This window comes from Crotalus tigris, unplaced genomic scaffold, assembly GCF_016545835.1.
Source record: "Crotalus tigris isolate CLP2741 ecotype Arizona unplaced genomic scaffold, ASM1654583v1 scf7180000018301.7375997, whole genome shotgun sequence".
NCBI lineage: Eukaryota > Metazoa > Chordata > Lepidosauria > Squamata > Viperidae > Crotalus > Crotalus tigris.
Window position 1 is genome coordinate 5,875,904 of NW_024096931.1, and position 18,351 is coordinate 5,894,254.

Consider the following 18,351-nt stretch of genomic DNA (forward strand, 5'->3'; position numbering starts at 1 on the left):
GAGACTAGTATAGCTATTTCAAGCTCTTTAGCTCTCATCAGCTAGTCTTACCCCTCTGGGATTCAAACCTGGGCAGTTTGCATGTTAGGCAGTTGTATTAACTCTTTGTCAGCCACAAAATTTTGAATTTACAGTTATCACAGTAGTGACGTCTGCCTGCAAAAAATGCTCCTAGGTTGGAGCGAAACACAGAACAGATTGCTTTATATTTGGTAGACCAGGTGCTCCATCCAACATATAGATCAGTGGTTCTCAACCTGTGGGTCGGGACCCCATTTGGGGTCGAACGGCCATTTCACGGGGGTCGCCAAACAACGCAGTCCGCCATTTTTCCCCCCTTGTCCTTAGCTGTGCTACTCCCTTTTATTCTATTGGCTTTTGAAAGCCAATAGAATAGACTCTCTTAAATAGAGTCTAATTCTATTGGCTTTCAAAAGCCAATAGGAATTGTCCAGGCTGTCTCTGCCCTGCTGAGCCCGCCAAAAGTCCCATTCTACAAACGGTGCTGCACCCGTTGAGTAGTCCTCGACTTACGACCGGTTGAGTAGTCCTCGACTTACGACCGGTTGGGGGTCGCGGCATTAAAAAGGTTGAGAACCACTGATACAGATACTTCTCTATCTCTGTGTCTACTTGATGAAAATACAGGGGCTTGTGGCCTCGTGCATTTGAGTAGTTGTCATGAAAGAGAAAGCTGCTCTAGAAGATTTCTCTTGGAGAGCAGGCCCTTGAAGGACTCGTTGGCCAGTGTAGGAGGGGAAAAAAATCTGTTTTTGTGAAATAACACTTTTCTTCCAAAGTCCCGCTTCCCAAGATGGATTGTATTTATGGATTTTGGGAGTCCACAGATGGTACTCACCACCGGTCTGTCTTCTCCACAGGACATGACAATTCCTGAGTCAAGCACAGTGAAGAAAATGATGACTGGCACCATGGCTGGCTTTAAGTGGCCACAGAGTGTAAGCGAGGTGATTTAATTCTTTGCATATTTCTCAGAGGAAGCAACAATTCAGCTCTTGGTGTATTGTGTGTGTGTGTGTGAGAGAGAGAGAGAGGGAGAAGGAGAGAGAGAGAGAGAAATAGAGAAATAGTATGTCATGTTGAGGCAGTACAGGTAGTCCACGACACACAACAGTTTAATTAGTGACCATAAGAGCCGAGGTGGCGCAGCAGTTAGAGTGCAGTACTGCAGGCCACTTTAGCTGACTGTGTTCAGCAGGTCAGCGGTTCAAATCTCACCGGCTCAAGGTTGACTCAGCCTTCCATCCTTCCGGGGTAGGTAAAATGAGGACCCAGATTGTTGGGGGCAATGTAAATAGATATATATATATATACATTGCTTACTGGTGTACACCGCTTAGAGAGTGCTTGCACTTAAAGCGGTATATAAGTCTCATAAATAAATAAATAAATAAATTCAAAGATACAAGAAAAAAATGGCACTGGAAAAAAGTGAGCGATGACTTATTTCTCACGCTTTCAACGGCTGAAGCATCCTCACGATCATGTGATCAAAATCCAGGTGATTGGCGACTGACTCCTACTAGATTTATGACGGTTGCAGTGCTTTGGGGTCACGTGATCCGCTTTTGCGACCTGACAAGCAAAGTCAACGGGGGAAGCCAGATCCACTTAACAGCTGTATTACTAACTTAACAGCTTTGGTGATTCACTTAACAAGTGAAGGCAAGAAAAATGGGGCAAAGCTCACTTAGCAAATGTTTCACTTAGCAACAGAAATTTTGGGCTCGATTGTGGTTGTAAGTCGAGGATTACCTGTAGTTCTCTCTCAATAGACTTGGCTCGCAAGCTTTTGGATGATCTGGGCAAGGGTTTTGGTGAAGAGTAAGGAAAATGATCTTGAAGGAGATATGTGAGTTCTGTTACTAAATGACCAGGGGTGAAACGTATCTTAAGTCCGTGACAGAGACATAGCAGCTCAGACAGACACCTCACTAATGTACTGAAGTCTGAAAAGGAGAAGGAGGTACAGTATAATCAGGCTTGTAAGATTCTGTTGTTACAACTGATCTTGACGAAAGGTAGTTTTAGGCTACCTATGAAGTTGATTTCCTGGCCTGGTTTACATAAAGGGATTGATGGGCGTTTTTTTTTTCCACCAATATCTCACTTTGCTTTCTCTCCTTGCTTGATTTACTACATTCAAGCCCGCGCTGCTGGTATTCCCCATGCAACGCGATTCTTGCGCCTATTTCTGCGCCTTGCTTGCTTCACTTTTTCTGTGGTTACTGGAGGGAGAGGAGGAATCACTGCAATCGAAAAAGAGGCTTTTTTTAAAAAAACGGCATGTATGTCACTTGGTAATCATAGCTTGTTGTAAGCGTACATTTCTCCACCTTTGGAAAAATAAGAGAAAAAAGGTTGAAATAGGAGAGAAGAGAGAAATGTGATTCGTAAATTTAGCCACCACTTCAGATATCTTTAAAAAGTTTGTGTAGTATCTAGATCAGCGGCTCCCAACCTTTTCTATACCCCGCACTCCTAGAATGCTTCTCATATATTCTTGCACCCCTTAACAAAAGTTTGATATTACGGCAACGAATTATGCATATGCGCTATGATTTTGAAAAACCCAAGTTTTCGCACTCCCTGGAATATCGTCTTGCACCCTCTGTTGGGAATCCCTGATAAAAGGAACCAGACAGTGACCCTTCCTGATAAACTCCCTACGATATTGAAGATCCTGGGAAGATTTATTCAAGAAGCAGACATCCAGAGAAACCTGAGATTCATCAGCTACAGTCCATACGCTTCTATACGTATTCAAAAACAGAATGATTCTAAGCTGATACAGGTAGTCCTCGACTTAAACAACCATTCAATGTTTAGTGACCATTCGAAGTTATAACAGCCCTGGAAAAAGTGACTGGCGACCATTTTTCACACAACCGTTGCAGCCTTCCTAAAGTCACATGACAAAAAATCCAAACACTTGGCAACTGGCATGTATTTATGACCGTTGCCGTCTCCCAGGGTCACGTGATCCCCTTTTGCGGCTTTCTGACGAGCAGAGTCAACGGGGAAGCGAGATTCACTGAACAACCATGTTACTCACTTAACAACTGCAGTGAATTCACTTAACAACTGTGGCAAGTAACAGGAATCAGAACTCACTTAACAACTGTCTTGCTTGGCAACAGACATTTTGGACTTGATTATGGTTACAAGTTGAAGATGACCTGTACTGAAATCCTTACATTTGGTGATCAAAACGTTGCCCTGCAAGGTCTTTGAAGCATGTCTACATACATTAAAATCATTTATTCATTGTCACTTGCTACTTCCTAAAAATGCTTGAAATAGGAGCTTAGAAACCAATAATTTAAATCTGGTCCTTTTAAACTAGAAATTGTTTTCTTAGCGTGTATCAGAAGGTATAGTTTATACGAAGGATCCATTTTCAAGCATTCTTCTTTCCCTATAGCTGCATAGATGATTCTCAGCCAACTCTTATAATTACATTCCATAACTTGACTTTTTCATGTGTTTCTCCCCATCAAATGCATAATATTTATATTTGTCCTGAACGAAGCAAGGAGCTCAACATAACTCTTCTGGATTCCAAAAAGGCACCAGAATCTGGAACTGAAACCCATTCATAGTGTGTGTATAGATGTTTTTCCAGAGTTGACATTTGAGTGTGTTGGCTTCTCAATTTGTTCTTTTGCCATTACAGCCTGTGAAAGATGGTGACCCTCATTTCCATCACTTTCTGCTTAGCCAAACTGAAAAGGTGAGCCAAAAAAAAAAAAAATGGAATTTTAGGCTGAAACATGGTTTGGGAAGGATGGATAAGCAGAGTAATGGCCCTGTTTTGAATAAACCATGAATTAGTCAAAACAGAAAAACCCAGCTATGCTGTCTGGGGAATTCTGGGAATGGAAGTCTACATGTCTTCAAGTTGTTACTGTTGAGAAGCACCGGTTATAGGATACACTTTTGAGCTGGGAGCAGAGGGATCCAGTTTTATTCCCCTTCAGCTACAGAAATCCAGAAAAATCATATGGGGCCAAGCACACTTTCTAAGTGCATCTGTATTCTAAAGCTATGGCCTTTGTTCTGTCCCACCTAATTCCTTAAATTAGAATTTGCTATCCTAAGCTCTTTGCCATCACCCTATTTCAGGATGTGACTTCTACTTTTATGGGATCTCAGCTATTATTTCTCATAAATGCTTAGTGGGGAGAATTCCTTACTTCTCCATGATAATTTGACTATTTGGGTGAATTGGGCCCCTTAGTCCGCAGCTGAGTCAAGGTTTGGTTGTTCTACAGCAGGGGTGTCAAACTCGCAATGTCGCGTGACGTGTCGTGACGTATCGCGGCTTTTTTTGCATTGCCAGAGCTGGGTGGGCGCGGCCTCTTTATGATGCATCTGGTGCATGTGCTTTTATCTTTTCCCTACAGCCAACAGTTTGCTATCAGGCCATCACAAAGAAGCTGAAGGTGTGTGAAGAGGTACAGAAAAGTTTGCTTTTAATTTCCTTTCATTGAGCAGATCCTGTCCATTTTGCTAAGACGAAATTGATCAGTGACGGGTATGTTCTTCCATAGGAAACTGGGTCCACTTCTATCCAGGCAGCAGACAGCACAGCTATCAATGGCAGCATCACTCCTACAGACAAGAAGTAAGCCTTCCTTCCTTCCTTCCTTCCTTCCTTCCTTCCTTCCTTCCTTCCTTCCTTCCTTCCTTCCTTCCTTCCTTCCTTCCTTGTAAATTGCTTTCATGCCAGCTGGCTGAACTTCACCAAGCAGTTGCGTGCACAAAATGAGAGAATGAATTCTCCCCACCCCACCCCCATCAAACCCTGCCATGACCAAAGATGACATTGCTAGAACGGTGAAAAATAAAATTGCCCAGAGGCTCTCTCACAATCCAGTGAATTTTCCTTTGGATCTAAGTGCTTTGTTTTTTGTTTTTTTGTTTTTTTAAAAAAACCACCACCAACAACAACCCTCTTTTCATGGCACGCTTCATTGCAAGAATCTGGTGAGAATGGTCTTGGGAGTTGTTCTCGAGCCATCACCAGAAAGGAGAGGCAGAGGCGGGACTTTTGAATTCCTCCCAGGAAGGGCCCTCTATGGCAGATCTGCCTCCAGGCCCTCCTTGCGCTTCCCCCTCTCCTCCAGTGACAGGAGCCTCAGTTGCACTTCCTGTCGTGCGGTCAGAAGCAATTTCCCCCCCAACTCTGTTCAGAGCAAGCTGTGGCCTGCTTGGGGCTGCAGCCATCTCAGGATGTCTGCCCTTTGCGTTTGCTGAAGGGAAACAAACTTTTAACAATGAAGTCATTCAGGTAAACCCTTAAAACCCCAGCAGCTCTTCAGCTGTCCTGATGCACAGTTGCACACGGGCCCTTTTCACTGTGCCTCGACCACACCCTTTCGTGTTGTTTTCCTTCAGCTCCGCAGGACGCTCGTGGGTGAATGGCGTGGCAAAGCGTAATGTGGTTAGGAATTGGCTTTCCCCAAATCAGCTGTGAGAGGTGACAGCGAGGAGGGGAAACTGGCCTGCTTTTTTTTTTTCTTTTGGCAGGTTTCCTAGAATATTAATCGTTGTATTTTGGAGTCTGGTAGCCTTCCTGTTTTACTAAAAAAAAAATGCACATAAAACATTCTTAACCACAAACGCTGTTGGATAAGAGTTCCGCTTGTTAGCAGTGGCTTTCTTAATCATAAGCCCAGAAGTGCTGATAACAGGGAACAAGGCTTGAACGAGTGTCTACGTTACTTGAAGATTTGCAAATATATAAATTTGGGGTTTGCACCGGGATCATCCCGCACCTTATCACACTACGTCACACTAGACAAGTGTGTTGCTCATGCAGCTGCTTGGTGTGCACAGTCCTCTGTAGTGTCGGGTCTTTTAGAAAGGAGGTCTGTGAGAGGATGGGCAGGGTGGAAAACTTCCTGTCGCTTGGAAGCCATTGTCTTCTGGATGCCACACGCTGACTTCTGAAACAAGCATTTGAACAGAATTAGCTCCCAAACTAGGTGAGGCCACCCACGGTCCATTGTTCTGGCCTCCTTTCCCCTATTCTTCTGTTTATGCCAAAAAATGGGTAGGAAAAGAAGATCCAGCTCTTGCCAAAAGCTTGTTGTTGCATAGAGCAAGCAATGGGATTGATCAGTTTGGAATTGAGAATAATAGATTTCCCCTGGCTTGTCTTTGTGCATCGTTTTACTTGTTACTCTCGCCCACCATTTCTCTGTATCTTAATTTTGTGAGGTTTGAAAAAAGGAAAAAAAAAAAACGAAAAACAGTCGTTCCCTGCACTGTGGCCAGCTCTCACCATCTTCTCCCCTACGCAGGATAGGCTTCCTCGGTCTCGGCCTGATGGGCAGTGGCATTGTCTCCAACTTAATAAAAATGGGTCACACCGTCACGGTCTGGAATCGGACCGCTGAGAAGGTAAGTTCCATTTCTGGTAAGAAATAAACAGTCTTCTGTCTGGGTGGAGGGGAAGGAAGCAACAGACCCGATCAAGGAATGCCCTTCGAAGTGCTGATGGTCACCCATGCCTGAAATAAGAAGAGAATGTCTCTGTTTACAAGATGGGAGAAATGTATAACAATTTTCTCATCTGTACTGCGACATCCTTTTCATACCGAACGATGGACTGTAGGTTTGGTTTTATCAGGGAGATAGGAAAGAGGAAAGCCACTTTGACGCCACGGTTAAAGCATCAAGCTAGAATCTGGGGACTCTTGAGGTCTAGTCCCATCCTAGGCATAAAGCCAGCGGAGTGACCTTGAGCCAGTTCCCCTCTCTCAGCCCAAAGGAGGAGGCAAGGGAAAACCACGTCTGGAAAACCTTTCCAGGAAAATTGCAGGGACTTGTCCAGGCAACCTCCAGGAGTCAACACTGTTTCAAAAGCACGTACTCCCTAGAAAGAGAGAAAAGCCATTTAACTAAAATGGATGCTTTCTGGCCCAGCACATTTGAAATGTTTTTTTTTTAAGACGGGCTTCTGAACGTAGTAATTGGTTTGACAGCGCCAGCTTACATTATCCCCAAGATCCTTGTAGCTATGGTAACGTTTTCATTCCCTCCCTCCGTTTCATTTCTTTTCCCCCTCCCCTCCCAAGTTGTGCTATTTTTGTGGCTGACAGCTCTGAAGCTCTGACTTAGGATAGCTGCCACAGCTATGCCCACATCAGTTTTTGCCCCACATTTTTTAGAAATCACATTTCTGTTAACAGTTTTTCGTGAGCATAGAGGACTGCGTGAGGCAGTTGGCACCTGTCAGGAGATTATCTCAAAATTAGGAGCTCATCTAAGGAAAACCCTTGATAATGGCAGAGCAGAAGCTGCTGAAGAAAAGACCTGGGTCGTTTGGGATAGAGCAGTGATGTGGTGGGTCACCCCTCTCTGGCATTATTCCAATCCGGTAGATGTCCAAGCCCCATCTGTCAGCCAAAAGATTGGCGGGTGGGATTGGACCCAGAGTTCAGTCCTTTAGTATCAGAACGAATCCCCCTGCCATTTCCAGGAGGCAATAGAAAGCTATCTTCTTGGATCCACAAGAGCTTGGAGCCCTTTCATAGTTGCTGTTACACAAAGGTAATTTAGTTGTTGCAGCAGCTGAGGCCGTAAACACAGACTCCCTTGGCCCTGATAAGGTTCTGTGAAGCTTGCTCTATTCTCACAAAACACCCTGTAAGCCCATGTCCAAAAATACGGTGTGATGACCTTTCTAGAAAGCAGAGAAAGGATTTCTTTGTTATCCTGCCAAGCTTAGCTAGTTCTCTTTGCTTTGGTTCACGTAACTTCCAAGTTTATTCTGACCCAAACTTAATATTTCCTGGGATTGTGTTGGGAGTTCTCCAGCTACGTGGGCTTGAACTCTTCAGAATTCGCAGCCAGGGCTCTGGTGGTTGATTTGGGGGCATGTCGTGGTTCCCGGGTTCCTTTTGTTTCTTACCTTTGGGTCTGTGACTTTTGCAGTGTGATTTGTTCATCCAGGAGGGGGCACGGTTGGGAAGAACCCCCGCTGAAGTAGTTTCAACCTGCGATATCACTTTTGCCTGCGTATCTGACCCAAAAGCAGCCAAGGATGTAAGGATTACCTCTTTTTACTTGCATGAACCCCTCCTGCCCTCCTGTTCCCCCCCCCTCTCCTGCCCCCCCCCCCAATGCTTTGCCACAGAATGATCGTGTCTGCTTTGCTAGGAGCAGAATTTTCTCAGTTTACCCAGAAAAACTACGATGACTTTGAATGACTCTTGAGAATGAGATTTACACCTCTCTTAATTTGTAGGTAATGGAAATGCAGAACGCCTGTTTTGATTTTTAAGCATGTGGACTCCTTCACTGATTTCCTTGTGCCGTGCACAAACACCCTTTGCTTCTACAGATAATTACTTCTTTGAAATAACAAGGACATACTAGCTTTTCTCACCGGGCAGCTAAGAGGCTGAAAACACACAAAAAGAGTCCTAATTGTCCGGGAGGCTTTGTTTCACTCGGCAGAGGAGAGAGGAAATGAGGAAGAGGCTTAAAAAACGATGTTAATTGACCATTCTCACAGTTTTAACTTTTAACTTGTAACAGGAGATACATTCCTTATCCTGGGGAAGTTGAGAAAAATAGCTTTCATGCTGATGCTCTCCTCTCCGTCTCTTCAGACCGAAGATAAGCCAGTGCACTGTTAAATATTTATGAAATGTATAGTATAGGGCAGGGGTAGGCAACCTTGGCTCTTTTATGACTCCTGGACTTCAACTCCCAGAATTCCTGAGCCAGCCACTCTGAGGGGAAAGGGAGAGGTTTCCATGCTGGCTCAGGAATTCTGGGAGTTGAAGTCCACGAGTCATGAGGGGGCCATAGTTCCCCCATGTTGGCTCAGGAATTCTGGGAGTTGAAGTCCACGAGTCATAAAAGAGCCAAGGTTGCCTACCCCTGGTATAGGGGGTACCTTGCTCAATAGTAGTAACTGTGAGAGGGATCTCGGAGTCCTAGTAGACAATCACCTAAATATGAGCCAGCCGTGTGCTGCAGCTGCCAAAAAGGCCAACACAGTGCTAGGCTGCATTAACAGAGGGATAGAATCAAGATCACGTGACGTGTTAATACCACTTTACAATGCCTTGGTAAGGCCACACTTGGAATACTGCATCCAGTTTTGGTCACCACGATGTAAAAAAGATGCTTCTAGAAAGAGTGCAGAGAAGAGCAACAAAGATGATTAGGGGACTGGAGGCTAAAACATAAGGAACATTTGCTGGAATTGGGTATGACTAGTTTAATGAAGAGAAGGACGAGGGGGGACATGATAGCAGCCTTCCAGTATCTCAGGGGCTGCCCCAAAGAAGAAGGAGTCAAGCTATTCTCCAAAGCACCTGAAGGCAGGACAAGAAGCAACGGATGGAAACAAATCAAGGAGAGAAGCAACCTAGAACTAAGGAGAAACTTCCTAATAGTCAGAACAATTAACCAGTGGAACAACCTGCCTCCAGAAGCTATGAATGCTCCAACACTGGAAGTTTTTAAGAAGAAACTGGATAGCCATTTGTCTGAAATGGTATAGGGTTACCTGCCTGAGCAGGGGGTTGGACTTGATGACCTCCAAGGTCGCTTCCAACTTTATTATTATTATTAATATTAAAAGCAAGCAAGGTTTATCTTTTGATATGTAGGACAAGGTCACTCTAGTTTTTCAGTTGTGTGGTCGCCTCTTCTGCCGCACGTAATTGTGCCAAATGTTTAATCACCTCTGAAAAGCTTTACTGTCAAATGACTGGATTAAGCCACCAGTACACGGTTGGTTTGGAGTATTTTCAAGTCTGTGGAGTCACGGCTAGAGCTTGCTGCAGATTCCGTTCATATCGCTGTTTAGTTTGGCTTTACGGGATTATATTGTGTGTGTGTGTTTTCCCCCCCCCCTCTCACAGCAGTCCTATGAGAGTTTACTTATTTGGGACACCCAGGCTGGGAGAATTAAGTTGCCTGAAACCATCAAAAACTGGAACTAGAACTAGACTATTGTAGGTCTCTCGAAGGATTTCAAAACATAAAAGCCTCAATTCTGTTTCATATTTCTAAAAATATGGAGAGCAAAGATAGCCACAGTCCCCTATTTGTTAAAAAATCTGAAATGGATATTATGATAACGGCATTATTGGCCAACTGCCAAGAAGCTTCATTCAGGATTATGACCATCTCTGGATTATTGTGGGGTAGAAATATGGGCAATATATATAAATGAATAGGTCGAGCACTCAGAATCACCTTGTAGAGGAGATGGGCAGCATAAAAATTTAATAACATATGACCTCTGTTGAAATTCTGAGCTCTGGTTTTAATCACACCCTTAAGGGGAAATACCAATAAAGTCTGTTTAGTGCTATGAGAACAGTGCCGTGCCAGGAACTCTGGGATGAAGTGACTGGAAAGCACAGATTGATCGGTTTTGAAAGTTCCAATTTGTTTGTAATGGGACTCATCTAAGGTAGAACATCTAGATCTAAAGCACAGTTTCTCAACATTGACAGCTTTAATTCCCAGAATTCCTCAGCCAGGTATTGTTGAAGTCCAGAGATCTTAAAATCAGGTGTGATAAGCACCAAGCTAAAGGTTTTTGCAGTTTTGTGACATTGTGAGAGCAGGCTTGGAAGTCTGTGGCCAAGAGTTCAAAAGCTCCCCCGAGTATGACAGCAGCAGCAGGAAAGGAGCCGTTGACACAGCTGAATGACCTCTTGTGTTGTTCAATGCAATTAGGCTTCATTGTGCTGGATTCCTTGCACAAAAACCAGCTCAAGTAAAGGCTAATAAATTTTGCAACGTAAGTCTACCACAAAAACCAGGTGAGTGGCCAACTCTATCTAACTCCACTACAGCCGTGGAGTTAATTTGAACCAAGTAATGTAGAAGCTGGTCTGCTTGTCTCTTTTAGGACATGCAGAAACACTTTTTCCTCACCAGATCACCAGATCAATAGCACATCTCTCTAGAAACCTGTCCCTCCCGTGAACTGATCTTTTGAAGATAGTCTGTTTTCATACTAACTAACTGAGCCATTACAATGTTGTAAATGAATTCTATCCTCATTCTTTCTATCTTGTTGTTCAGTTGCTAAGTTGTGCCTGACTCTTTGCCGCCCCGTGGACCACAGCACACACCAGGGTCCTCCTCTGTCTCCCGGAGCTTGCCCAAATTCATGTTTGTTGTGTCGATGACACTGAGCATCTCCTCCACAGCCGTTCCCTTCTTCTTTTCCTTTCAATCTTTCCTAACACCAGAGCCTTTCCCAAGGAGTTCCCTTTTCTCATTTGGTGGCCAAAGTGTTTTGAGTTTCAGCCTCAGGATCTGTCTTTCTAAAAAAGAACCAGGGTTGACTTCCTTTGCACGGGTGTATTTAAGACATGTTTATGTACAACACAAAAAGGCAGTGTGAGTCAATCAGGAAGCAACTTCCACTTGGAGAAGTTTATTGCTGGGCTTCATAAATCTTAAGAATCTTCCCAAACTGAAGGGTTGGGAGGACTCACAAATACCTGGAAGTTCTTAAGAGGATTTTTGATTGGCCCATATAAAACTTCCCAGACACTGTGCAGCCCAATATTACCACCATTTTGAAAACCACAGTGCCTTCTGGCTGAGTGTCCACCAGTCCTACCTTAACCTTGAGCAGCGCAGCATCATTAGAGCTGCCTGGTAACTCTTCAGAAGGAAGCCACATCTTCTCCAGCAGACAGTTTGGAAGCCTGGGAGAAACTCAGCCGATGATCAGGTGTGCAGTGACTGATAGACCACCCCCCCTTTGGTATTGGCTAGGTTGGGTTTACTTTGCAGACACCCTATTGCTTTACCGCTCTTCTCTTCCCCCAGCTGGTGCTTGGTCCCAGTGGAGTACTCCAGGGCATCCGTCCAGGGAAGTGCTACGTCGACATGTCAACCGTGGATGCAGACACTGTTACGGAATTGGCTCAGGTAATAGCGCTGAGTGTGATAGTATGTGAGAAGGATCTTGGGCATGAGGGGAAGAGATGCGGGCTAAGGAGCAGTCAGACCTGAGGGGTCCTCGGTGCTCTCTGAGCTTGGTTGTTTTCTCGTAGGTGTTTCATTACTCAAACTAGGTAATACCATCAGTGTTAGAAGGGAATGAGGTTTGAGGAGGGGGAGGAAGAGGAGGTGAAGGACTGTAGGGTGCTTGGTGCTCTCCGAGCTTGGCTGTTTTCTTGCAGACATTTCATGACCCAAACTAGACAATCTCATCAGTGCTAGTCATCCCACGGTCCCAGTTGCTGTCAGTAAGTGAGAACAGTGTGGGTTGTTAAGCAAGGATCTCCTATGACCATGGCTTCCTACCAGCTTCCCAATTAACCTTGCTTGTTTGGGCGTGGACAGGGAAGATCACAAATCATGATCATGTAACTGTGGGACACTTCAATCTTGCAAGTATGAAGTCCAGGCATAACTCCCACTGGCCCAGCATCGTCATAGGTTTGATCAATCACTGAATTATTAACCAGGGACCACCTGTAATGTGTTACTGCGTTGCCTGAGTTGGGAGGGAAGATTAGCACGACCCCCAATGTCCTTAGTTGATGCAACCTGTCTTCTCTGCTCCAAGTGATCCTCCTCCTCCTCTTGCTTCCAGGTGATCGTCTCCAGAGGTGGTCGCTTCCTGGAAGCCCCAGTCTCAGGGAACCAACAGCTGTCCAATGACGGGATGCTGGTGATATTAGCGGCTGGAGACAGAGGCTTGTATGAAGACTGCAGTAGCTGTTTCCAAGCAATGGGGAAGACTTCATTCTTCCTAGGTAGTTTCATTAACTGGTGGGAATAATCATTAAGTGATGGATTGTGGCACTTGAAAACACAGAATGAGGCCAGGCAGAAAACATCTCCATTCAGGATGTTTGAGGGAGACAGTGGCCTACATAGATAGAACACTGGGCCATGTTTGATACAGGATGCCAGGCTCTTGTCTGGAAGGTCGAAATGTGAGAAGATATATTTAAGAATAATTCTTGGCTTTTTAATGAGTTTCTAGTACAGGAACTCTTTTCTCCGTGCTTTCTGTGTTAACTCTCCTCTTAAAATTATTCCGAGGAGCACTCCTAACGTCTGTTTTTCTGAAGCTACTAACAAAAGTCTGCAAGATTATGATAACTGCACAAAGCAACCAAGTGGGCTGAAGTCATGAAGAGGGAGGAAGCACAACAATTACCTGAATTCCACCTGGAACTGTATCTAGAAATAATATTTTATTTATTTATTTATTTATTAGTAAAATTTATATGCCACCCAATCCCTAGGGACTCAGGGCGGCATACAAAATTAAAACAACAAGTATAACAATTAAAAGTGAATACATTCACACAGCGTGTCCCAATTGAATGCCGCCCCCCCCCCCCCGGGACATCAACCCCAGGCCTGCCGGAACAGAAGAGTTTTAATAGCTTTCTTGAAGGCCGGCAAGGTGGGAGTAGTTCGAATCTCGGGGGGGAAGTTTTTTCCCCTTTCCTCAAAAATAAAATCCAATTATTCTCAAACCTATTTATACTGCAGGGGCCAGTTGGTGTAGTACAAATGAGGCCTGATCCTTTTTTTTTTTTTTTTTTTTCAAGTGTGCTATTCTTGACATTATGGACTGATATATTAGAATAGAATACAGATGTTATGCACGCGCGCGTACACACATTACATAGCATCCATTGAAATGGTTCTGTGTGGATTTATTGGCCACGTAGTATATTTTGATCGGTGGGGTCATTAATTAATTGACTTATATATCCCAGTATTGGGGTTCTCTGTGGACATTGTCCAATCTGGGTCAGTCACTGGGACCAGTAACTTCTGAGCTTTCAGACTCCTGCTGGAGCCCATCATCAGGGAATTTCTCTCTAGCAAAGTGTGTGCTGTTCTGTGTGTGGTATTTATAGTGCCTGATGTAAGTGGCTTTTAGATATTGATTGGGGTGTGTTAATGGCTGGCTTTTAAGTCATTAGCTGTGGTCTCCTTGTGCTGCCCAGCCCTCGCCTTCTAAGTCAGACATGTCAAACACAAGGCCCGGGGGCCGGATGCGGCCCACAAAGTGGTTTCATGTGGCCCACGAAGCCATCCTGGAAACAGTGAGGGAATGGCCCCCGCTGCCTTGGCTCTGGTGCAGGCCAGCCGGGAGCCGATGTACAATTTTGTGGTGGCCATCTATGCTGAAACACATTCAGTCTTAGCTCCACAAGGCCGTCGAAACAGCGAGGAACCAGCCCCTGCCGCGTCGGCCCCGCTCCCTGGGTGCGCGGTGGGGAGGTGTCACCGTTCGTGAGGAATGAAGAAATGGACCGTGCCTTGGCGCTTGCCCCGGTCCCACCCCCTTCTGCCAGAGACCCTCAGATCTGTCCCACTCCTGCCCAGGCCCCCACTGGCACCCTTGATGTAGAGTTGGCCATGCCCATCCAGTAGGTCACACCCACTCCATCCATGCCCACCCAGTAGGCTGCACCCACCCTGGCCACCACCCCCCCACCGCAATGCTGATGCGGCCCTCAATGAAATTGAGTTTGACACCCCTGTTCTAAGTACTTGATAAGCCGATGGTAAATCAGCACTCCTGTTGACTGATGGGGGGCCTATTTCCCAGCCTTCAATCACTTCCTTGGCTGTTTTTGTGCCTGCTCGTCCAACAATTTTAGTAGCTGCAAAATTGAATGTGTGTCCTTGTTCATTGCAGTGTCCATTGCAGTACCTATTTATCCCAAACCTCTGAACCTCTACAAGAAAACAATGGACTTCATCTATTAAAAAAGAGCAAATCTTGCCTATACCAGCACCATCCAAGACTTTTGCTATCTGGTCGCATCCTTTTAAATGTGTCGCATTAGCTATGGGGCAACCAGTGTAAAGAAATTAGAAGGGAAGTATTTTGACTAGCTCTTAGGACCGGTAAATTACGATGAAGCTGAATTCTGAAGAATAGTGAAGAAGCTACACAAGTTTTTTTTGGGGGGGGGGGAATCCTTGGTTGTCCACAGAAATTTATTGTTGGGGTATAAAAAAGTAGAAGAATGCATCGAGAGACAGATTAGTAGATGTTATCAAATGCCTTAACAAGGTCTAAGACAGGGGTTCTTAACCTTTTTGAACGAATCGCCCCCTTGAGCCGATGAGGAAGTTGTCATCGCCCCCCTCCCCCAACATAACCTCTCAATCACAACATAAGAAATAATTCTTCAATTTATGCAAACACTTTTTTTTGTTTTCTTTAAAATTGTCATCAGGACATATCGATGCAAATAATTTATTTCCAGTCTTTTTCCCATATCTCCCATATTCGCGCCACTGTATGGGTAGAGGCTGCTGCGCAACGCACATGAAGATAAGCAATGCGTATTCACATACGTACGGTGTTCTGTCCTGAAGCTAGCTGGAGGGACGTTTGTTTGTTTGTTTATTTATTTATTTATGAGACTTATATACCGCTTTAAGTGCAAGCACTCTCTAAGCGGTGTACACCAGTAAGCAATGTATATATATATATATCTATTTACATTGCCCCCAACAATCTGGGTCCTCATTTTACCTACCCCGGAAGGATGGAAGGCTGAGTCAACCTTGAGCCGGTGAGATTTGAACCGCTGACCTGCTGAACACAGTCAGCTAAAGTGGCCTGCAGTACTGCACTCTAACTGCTGCGCCACCTCGGCTCATATGGGTTTGAAATTGTATTTGAAAACACAATTCAATCCACTAAGAGCGAGCGATCTGATGTTTTCGTACGACAGATATACAGCCATTCACTGTACAAAAAAGTCTCAAAAGTGTCCCCCAAACTTCTCGCTCCATCGCTTCCCTATCGCCCCCTTTTCGTTCCATCACCCCCCCCTGAAAAATGAAATCTCCCCCTGGGGGGGCGATATCGCCCAGGTTAAGAACCCCTGGTCTAAGATATGGTGGAGCAGGTAACTTTTTTTAAATCCCATCTTCTTGTAAATAATCTCACTGTCTCTCCGTCTCCCACAGGAGAAGTAGGGAATGCGGCCAAGATGATGCTGATCGTGAACATGGTCCAAGGAAGCTTCATGGCCACAATAGCAGAGGGGCTGACTTTGGCTCAGGTCACCGGTCAGTCCCAGCAAACCCTTCTGGACATCCTCAATCAGGGACAGCTTGCCAGCATCTTCCTGGATCAGAAGTGCCAAAGTAAAGTTCTTCATTTCCCTCTCTCCCCCCCTTTTTTGGGGGGGGATATAAAAAGGCTGTTTCTCTCAACCAGGTGTAGGCAATCCAGAATCTTCCAATTGTTCTGATCAGTTCCCATAGTCCTTTGCTTTGGGTCATCTCGGTAGGGCCTGATGGGAGTGGATGGCCTAAATATCTGGAGCGATTCTTAACCTTGGCGGCTTTAAGATGTGTGGGCTCCAACTCCCAGAGTTCCTGTGTTGACTGGGAATTCTGGGAGCTGAAGTCCACACCTTTTAAAGCTGCCAAAGTTGAGAAACACTGCTCTGGAAGTCAGCTGATTGCCTGCCTCTACTCTTGAACTAGCTCTTCCTTGTATGGCAGTGGTTCTCAACCTTTTTAATGCCGCGACCCCCCAACCGGTCGTAAGTCGAGGACTGCTCAACTGGTGCAGCACCGTCTGCAGAATGGGACTTTTGGCGGGCTCAGCAGGGCAGAGACAGCCTGGACAATTCCTGTTGGCTTTTGAAAGCCAATAGAATTAGACTCTATTCAAGAGAGTCTATTTGATTGGCTTTCAAAAGCCAATAGAATAAAAGGGAGTAGCCCAGCTAAGGAAAAGGGGGGGGGGGGAAATGGCGGACTGCGTTGTTTGGCGACCCCCGTGAAATGGTCGTTCGACCCCAAATGGGGTCCCGACCCACAGGGTGAGAACCACTGTTGTATGGGATAGGGCTGTTTCCTATACCTCCCATAGCCATACCTGCTGGAGGTTTCCAGATAGTTCCTCCTGGCCTGACATGCTTTCTAACTGTGATAGTGGAGTGGTTAAAGTGATGGACAGGCCCAGGAAGGCCCAGGCTCAAATCTCCCTCAGTTGTGAAGTTCATCCACCTTTAAAGTTTGTGCTTGGGATATATTAAGGGAGATCTCTCTCCGGGGCTGTTGTCCTGAGTTCTTAAGGAAAGCAATTTCTCTCTGTGTGTATATTCAAACAATAAAAAGAAGTGGAAGGACTGGAGTAAAGGGCAGTAGAAAGTAAACACATGTGTATATACCAGGGGGTAGGCAACCTTGGCTCTTTTATGACTCGTGGACTTCAACTCCCAGAATTCCTGAGCCAGCCATGGCTCAGCTTAGAAACCTCTCCCTTTCCCTCAGCATGGCTGGCTCAGGAATTCTAGGAAAGCCAAGGTTGCCTACCCCTGCCCTAGAAGAAGAGAATGACCAACCAGTTCTATTATTGTCAAGCCCATGGGTCTTCAAACTTGGCCCTTTTATGACTTGTGGATTTCAACTCCCAGAATTCCTGAGCCAGCATGGCTCAGCTTGGAAACCTCTCCCTTTCCCCTCAGCATGGCTGGCTCAGGAATTCTGGGAGTTGAAGTCCAGGAGTCATAAAAGAGCCAAGGTTGCCTACCCCTGCCCTAGAAGAAGAGAATGACCAACCAGTTCTATTATTGTCAAGCCCATGGGTCTTCAGACTTGGCCCTTTTATGACTCGTGGACTTCAACTCCCAGAGCCTGGATGAGGAATTCTGAGAGTTGAAATCCACGAGTCATAAAAGAACCAAGGTTGCCTACCCCTGGTATATACCAAACTGCAATCTTGAAAGTAGGTAAAAAACTTTGGGGGCCAGCTAGAGAGTTTGTTAGCATGGATAATCTGCGAAAGGATCACTTTGGCCTGACACGGTCTTGCCTGTTTAAATAGGGGCACTGGGAGTGGGGAAATCTGAAGGGACAAGGGTGGTCAGCAGGGAAAGTGGAATATGAAAACGTATCTGGCCTTCTCTAGATATCCTGCAAGGAAACTTCAAGCCTGATTTCTACCTGAAATACATCCAGAAGGATCTCAGATTAGCCATTGCACTGGGCGATTCGGTTAATCATCCAACTCCCATGGCAGCTGCAGCCAACGAGGTAGGTTTTTTCCCAAGCGAGCCTATTTCTGTTCAGTCCAGTCTTTTTCTTTCTTTCTTTCTTTCTGTTTGGCAAACCTTTAGAAAAGTACCTGCATCTGAAGACTGGATTGAGATTGTTGTTGTTTTTTTCAGTCTAGATCAATGATGGCAAACCTTTTAGAGACTGAGCACCCAAACTGCAACCCAAAACCCACTTACACATCGTCGAGTGCCGGGTGGGTGTGGCTGCGGTGGTAACGGCAGACTGGGTGGGACTAAAAAGTTCAATCAATCAATTTCAACT

General features: G+C 45.2%; 1 protein-coding gene across 6 annotated transcripts in view; it reads left to right on the forward strand.

Moving 5' to 3' along the window:
• Nucleotides 1–18,351, forward strand: part of GLYR1 (glyoxylate reductase 1 homolog) — a 40,441-nt gene that overhangs the window by 17,870 nt on the left and 4,220 nt on the right. For 2 of the 6 annotated variants that reach the window (XM_039349821.1, XM_039349824.1), the window contains 10 exons: nucleotides 882–968; nucleotides 3,698–3,754; nucleotides 4,428–4,478; nucleotides 4,575–4,648; nucleotides 6,330–6,429; nucleotides 7,966–8,076; nucleotides 11,848–11,949; nucleotides 12,620–12,782; nucleotides 15,985–16,164; nucleotides 17,942–18,066. In XM_039349821.1, the coding sequence (XP_039205755.1) occupies nucleotides 882–968; nucleotides 3,698–3,754; nucleotides 4,428–4,478; nucleotides 4,575–4,648; nucleotides 6,330–6,429; nucleotides 7,966–8,076; nucleotides 11,848–11,949; nucleotides 12,620–12,782; nucleotides 15,985–16,164; nucleotides 17,942–18,066 (1,050 nt within the window). The remainder of the gene's footprint in view (nucleotides 1–881; nucleotides 969–3,697; nucleotides 3,755–4,427; nucleotides 4,479–4,574; nucleotides 4,649–6,329; nucleotides 6,430–7,965; nucleotides 8,077–11,847; nucleotides 11,950–12,619; nucleotides 12,783–15,984; nucleotides 16,165–17,941; nucleotides 18,067–18,351) is intronic. The other 4 variants (XM_039349823.1, XM_039349825.1, XM_039349822.1 and 1 more) reach the window with 3 other exon arrangements.